The sequence below is a fragment of the Notolepis coatsorum genome (assembly GCF_963971535.1).
Source record: "Notolepis coatsorum genome assembly, chromosome: 9".
Taxonomy (NCBI): domain Eukaryota; kingdom Metazoa; phylum Chordata; class Actinopteri; order Aulopiformes; family Paralepididae; genus Notolepis; species Notolepis coatsorum.
The window spans coordinates 128,079,424-128,086,385 of record NC_140173.1 but is presented as its reverse complement, the minus strand read 5'-3'; the positions used below and the strand labels follow the sequence as shown (position 1 = coordinate 128,086,385).

Here is a 6,962-nt window from a genome sequence, read left to right as displayed (position 1 = left end):
CTGCTTTATGATTCTATATATATATATACCATATATGCCTGCAGTGACTTGGGATTCAAGCCTGCATATCTCTAGAATGTGTGGGATCTCAGCATGTGGGAATTACCAGTACGCACAACATTCTCTTCTTTACAGTATCACTGCAAAGTGCAAACATCTTTATAGTCAAACAACAGGTGGTTGTAAATAACAGGTGATTATCATTATATCATGACAATTCACTGTTTCGAATTGCAGTCTCCCGTAGGCATTCTTTGAGAGTGGTTTTGAAAGTGGGTAGTGATTCACATTCCTTTACAGCTTTGGGTAGGGCGTTCCACATTGATGTGGCATAATTGCTAAATGTGTTTAGTCCCTTGTTTGAGCCGAATCTGGGTTTAAGTTAACATGATTTGTGGAGCTCCCTCTGGTGTTGTGATCGTGGTATTCACTGACCTTTGGGAAGTATTTTGACATGTACAAACATGGGTACCTTGGTCGTGTAGTGTATCTTGTAGACCAGGCCCATTGCAAGTTGCTGTACTCTGTCGTCTACTCTAAGCCATCCTAGGTTGTCAAAGTGGGCAGGGGTGAGGTGGGTTCTAGGAGTAAGGTCAAGCAGTAGTCTGACCAGTTTGTTTTGTGATGTTTGTAATTTTGTTTTTAGCGCCTTGCTTTGAGGTGCTTTGGTACCATGAGGTGCAAGCATAGTCGTAGTACCCTTGAATGAGTGCTCCTGCCAGAGTCTTCAGGGTATTCTTCTTTACCAGAGAGAAGAAGCTGGCCGAACACTCTCCACACAGTCACGGGTCCCAGACCAGTCCATCACTGTCTCCTCACACAGCTCCCCTCTCCCTCTCTCTCTCCCTGAACAACAGTCAGTGGCGAATGTACGCCAACATTCGTGCGCATGCCCATTGTGCAGCAGCAGCAGTGGAAGAAGCCATGTTGAAGTCGCACTGGGTTCGGGCTGTGATTCCTCTGACGCCGCCGTCGTATGTTTTTTAACGTTTGTTTTCCACACATTTCTCTCCGTGCTGGTGGCCCGTCTACTACACACGATCGGTTGGATCGGGACCCTAAACACTAATGATGAATTCTAGCGTCGACCTGTCGCGGCGGAACCCGCAGGAGGACTTCGAGCTGATCCAGCGGATAGGAAGCGGCACCTACGGAGATGTGTACAAGGTAACTAACCCGCAGCCGGGGAGAGATAATAACAGATATAACTCGCACTAGCTGATGTCGTGCTAACATTTGAGCAAAATGACAACAACACGCACGTATTTCGCCACACGTATGGACACAAATGTAACTAATATAATAATAACAACACAGTGCTAGAGGCCTAGAAGCTGGTGGTGAATGTGCTGTGAAACACTGACAGCTGGCTACACTTCTAGCCCCTTTCGTGATGACTGTGATGCACGGAGTGAATCCACAGTCACTTGCTCCTCAATAGGAAAACAACCTAGATTCACCCTGGAGGACTGGTTCTGGCCGAACCGTTCGTTATACAAGTATCACAGATAAGTTTCAAAGGTACTCACAGTTGCACGAGGGTTTCGGACAGAGATACGGGATGGTTCGAAAGCTCGGCGTTGCTAATACACATTTTAAATAATAATTATAAACTGGTCAACGCTGCATTATTTCCAGCGTTGGGTGCATGGTGCGCATGCGCATGTGATCACAGCGCAGGCGCATGAGGCAGCTAAATCCGTTTTGAGCAGTGTTGACCAGTTCAGAAAATATATTTAAAATGTTTATTAGCAACGCCGAGCTTTCAAACCATCCCGTATCTCTGTCCGAAACCCTCGTGCAACTGTGAGTACCTTTGAAACTTCTCTGTGATACTTGTGTAACGAACGGTTCGGTTAGAAGCAGTCGTTCATGGTAAATCTAGGTTGGTTTGCTATTGAGGAGCAAGTGACTGTGGATTCACTCGGTGCATCAGTCACGAAAGGGGCTAGCTACACTTCCAGTATCGCCCCCCCTTGTTGTCACTTTGTGGTAAACAAATGTCTTATTGTGAAGGAACCGGGGGGGACCCCATGTAATTATTCTACTCTTGCCTGATGCTATATACAGTCTAAGAGGCAGTCGTGATTTGGGTTGAAAGATGTGGCTATAGCTACAGTGAGGAGGATCAACAATGTACACAAGGCCTTCTTGAGCTGTGGGCGCATCTAGTGAATCATCGGAGTAGATAATAATCATCGTAGTCTCAACATTGAATTAGCCCAACACTTTAGCCCCCTCTCTGTAACTATAATATTGGGCTATTGCTTTAGGCTATTGGTGGATGTGATTGCAGATTGTGTGCTGTGTGGCGGAGTTGTATGTTGTTGACTGTAAGCAGCATGCAGCTACGATAGAAGCGTTCACTCTCTCTCCCATCGCTGCTGTTGTTGTGTGTGTGCGCACGCACCTAACCTCGTTCCCAGCTTTATCTCTTGTTGTGTGTGCGCGCGCACCAGGCGCTGTTGTTGTTGTGTGTGCGCGCGCAGTCACCAGGCCCTGTGTCTCATGGAATTTAATTTCACAGCCAGCTATGTGGGGTGAGGCATTTGGCATTCATTAAAATGTTTAATGAGGACTTGTTGATGTTGGTTAATTCATAAAATGAGTAGCCACACAGTTTCCCGATAGCAGGGATGCGATTTTCCACATTATTTTATGGACACATCTGCACAACTCTCATTAAATTATAATGGACATCCCCCAGCCCCCCTCCAATTCCATTTGATCAGACTTTAATTGATTAAAATAGATTATGGCTAAGTGTGATATCAATCAATGTGTCTAGATATAGACCACCAATTGACCCACCACAATCTCTACACTAGTTCCAAACGGTCATTTACAGAGATACTGATTCATTTGAGTTGTTCTTGATTGATTGATTGAAAACTGTATTAACAGATTGCAGAATGGGTACAGTACAGCTCAATACACACAATTGTTAAGGGGATGCAGACCAGAGAAAGACTTTCGTCTTGTTTACATCAGGGTCCTCCATTTTCAATTCATCATAATTGACATCTTGGTGGTGGGGGTTGGGAATAACCCTACTGCATAGCTGTTACAGGTTGTGTGACGGATTATTAAAAAAGTATGGAATAGATAGGACTAGTAATATTGAAATGCACAGTAGGACTGTGGAATAAAGGGGTAGTCGTAGACCTAGGGGTTAGGGCTTTTCTGATAGAGAGTCTGTGTGCACCATATCTTACTGTCCATGAGCAACAGATACTGAACTGAAGCCCCACCTGCATCAGGAGCACATCAAGTGCTCTGACCCTGTCTGGTGACATTTTAAAGGGTACAGTCATGCAGTAACCATCAAGTCATGATAGGGGATGCAGTTAATACAATCAGGCCAATGACAGGTTATTAGGACTGGAAGGTATACTGAAATATGAAGGTATACCGTCATGGATCCATGCAAAGATATGGATTTACTATGCCGTTGTCCACAATATATATATATATATATATATATATATATATATATATATATATATATATATATATGTCATAATATCTATATATATATATGTCATAATATCTATATATATGTCATAATATCTTTTTTTAATATATATACATACTGTATATTAAGTGTATAAAGATTCCTTGCAGTAGTATTAAAAAGTAAAATAAAATAGACATTTGAATGCAATTGGACCATGACAATTGTATAAGATAAATACAAAAGAAATTACAGAAAAGATGTCATATATCACATTGTAATTTATACTGGAAGAGTATACCATCAAATACCATTATACCCCCCCACGTTAACATATTATTTAGTTTTTACTTAATAACGAACGTGAGATAATCAAGCAAGCTAGATGGCTGTTGTCATTGCAAACAGCTATATATTTTGGAGTCTGACCAGACTAACATTATTTCCAGGAACAAAAGCAACTCAACTAACCACCTCGGCCAGTCTTTCATACCAGCGGCCATCAGGCTCCACAACAGTAGGGACTGCTGCCAGACATCCAACTACAACTACTAGGAACCTAAAAGGACAATAATACTACCTTATGCATACTGTACCTTATGTGAATACTGTATATTTCAGTTAGTTAGTTAATTATATTGATTTGTTATATTGTTTACACTGCTTGTTTTTACTACCTGTACCTCCCCTCCACCTCCCCCATGCTGCTATGATGCCTGAATTTCCCCAAGGGGATCAATAAAGGAATATCTTATCTTATTAATTCGGAAAGTTACATCGCCGATACTTGAAATGTCTGAGCTTCCATGTTTAATGTATGGTTTTGTTTTTACTTAATAGCAAACGTGAGGTAATCAAAGAAGTGAGCTTGCTGGCTACTGATTGCTAATTGGCTAGTGTTAGATTTTTGGGAGTCGGACCAGCCTAACCTTATTTCTGGGAACAAAAGCATTAATTCACTGATGCTTGAAATGTGTGAGCTTAATGAAACAAAGTGTAACATCTCCGCTCTCTCTTTCTTGAATGAACTGTAGTTATGGAGCCTTTCCCAGCTGTTATGCTATCTGGCTAGCTAGTGAGCTTTACCCAGCATGCTGTTCAGTGGTGTAACATTTAATTGGGGTCCCCTAAATACATTACACAGTGTAGGTACTGGTTAAAAAAAAAGAAGATAAATGTTAGTCGCATAAACTATTTGATTTTTTTTTTTATAATTGAATGACTATTTGAAAATAGATGCCCAGCCCTAGTTTATACCATTCAGTAACAAATGGTCTAAGTTTATACTGTTCAGTAACAAATGGTCTACTACGTCTATACCGTTCAGTAATAGTAATTGATTGGATCGGTACTCAGTCTATACCATATTCAGTAGGGATGCACCGAATGGGAAATTCTTGGCTGAAACCGATACCGAAAATAGGAAACAGTTGGCCGAAAACCGAATGCCGAAAGGCAGAAAATTATTAATATATATAATGTATTTCTTTTATTTTTTCAGCTACCTGATTATGGCAAAAGACATGATTATGGCAAAACTTAACTTAAATAATATTAATAATCACTATTATGGGCCCATACAACATTTATTCAGCACTTTTGAATGCATACATTAATTCCAGACTGACTGCTGAAAGATTGTACAATTTAAACATTTTCTCTTTGCATACAACAAAATGTGCATTAAAGTCAAGTGCATTTTATTTTCTCTGTAGGATAACTACAACAAAGTGCATTCAGAACAAAGCCAAGGTGCTTTAAAACTGCATAAAGATCTGCATAAAGACACACACACACACGAGAGGGATAATAGCTTATAGCAGACTTAATGATGTTACTGTAGTGGCTACTGTCATAATTCATGGAATTATGGAAGGACTGTTGTATTTACTACATCTCCCGTGACTCTTAGCGGGAGATGACGTAGTATAGTGGCTATTTACAAACAATTTTGCCTTTCGTATTTGCCACTTCCACTCCGGGGATATCTTTAGTCTACGCGCACATAATAAAGATTCTGATCCATCCGTTTGGCTGTCACAATGAATCAATCATTTATTTCCAAGCTGCAAAACAAACAAAACTCGTATATCTAATACATGCGTGCGTTGCGTGCAGTGCGTCTGTGCGTGCGGTACAAAAACTGTTTGCTTTCCCGGTCCACGTCTCCCACGCAAGCCACCACCCCTTATCAAGGTAAACTACACAGGTGGATAGCTCAGGTAGGTCTCTTTAAAGGGAAAGTGCACATAGTTTCAAATCATAAGAATAGTTACAATAAGATAATCAGTGTAAATAATATCATGACTTGTCAATCAAATTATCAGTTTTCATTTTCATAATTCAAATAATTGCATGATACAAACTCAAAGATTAAATAACTCAAGAACGGCTCCTACACGTAGCTTACGAGAGACGAGTGAAAGAGGAATGGAAGCGGTGTTAGCTAGCTTAACGCTAACGTTAGTTAAAAAGGTTTTTAACCGCGACAGGCATATAGTAATGGCGAGGATATAAAGCATGTTAAAGATGCATTTATTGGATGCGTTGCTCGCAGGGTTTACATAGAAACAGCGTGACTCCCAAGAGGAGTTGGTATCACAGGCTGTACAGGGCTGTACGCTAAGCTTTTTCACTAGGGGCACACTTGCCCCTAAATGAGAAATTTAGGGGCAAAAAATATTTTTTAGGGGCACATTTTTAAACAACAATTTTACCATTATTTATATCGATTGTTTTTGATTTAAAAAAAAGTTTAAATTTTTTTTTAATAAAATATATATATTATATAATCATACTTGTAGTTGTATTATCTGCGAGACATCGCCACCACGCAACAAGTCAAAATGCTCGCTATATGCAACCAGCTCCACTGTCTGTGTGTACTCGAGTAGCCTCCAGCTACGGCCAGGATTCTCCGGAGCTGCAGCTGGACCCTATACTGTAGCCTCCAGCTACGGCCAGGATTCTCCGGCGCTGCAGCTGGACCCTATTGACTATATTCAGCGTGCCCTCAGCTCGAATACGCATCGACTCAGTGTTATAAGACATTGATATCAGGAGCTATCTGTAGCTATTTAGTTTAATGGGACGTTTAGCTTTGAACAGTGAGCTAACGCGAGCTATCATGCACTACTAGACTTGCTGGAGCATTTGTTGATATCAGTAGCTAGCCGGCTGGCAGGCTCACCGAGGTCCCAGTGTCCCACTAGAGACTAGTGTTTACAACAGCCATGGGTGCGGGAGGGAGGAGGAGCAGCAGACGCCGCAGCTCTCTCCGTGTGTCTGAGTTCAGTTCAGTTCGGCTCACTATAGGAGGTCGAACGCGTCGAAAATATGAAGCAATACTAACTTTACTTTTCTTCATAGCTAAATGAATCAGACAGTCAGCCAGTCTATCAGAGTGAGTGCTCAGTCGATTGTTCCCGCTGATCATACCTGCTGAGTGCTCACTGCTCAGCTCGCGTGAGTGACGTCATCGCGTCATCACACGCCTTGGATAATTTAG

General features: G+C 41.4%; 1 protein-coding gene across 1 annotated transcript in view; it reads left to right on the top strand.

The window, feature by feature from the left end:
* Positions 1 to 927: 927 nt before the first annotated feature.
* The window catches only part of LOC311234949 (mitogen-activated protein kinase kinase kinase kinase 3-like), a 113,729-nt gene continuing 107,694 nt past the window's right edge, over positions 928 to 6,962 (top strand). Inside the window, exon 1 of the mRNA XM_084322228.1 lies at positions 928 to 1,167. Coding sequence (XP_084178354.1) covers positions 1,069 to 1,167 — 99 coding nt within the window. The 5' untranslated portion in view covers positions 928 to 1,068. The remainder of the gene's footprint in view (positions 1,168 to 6,962) is intronic.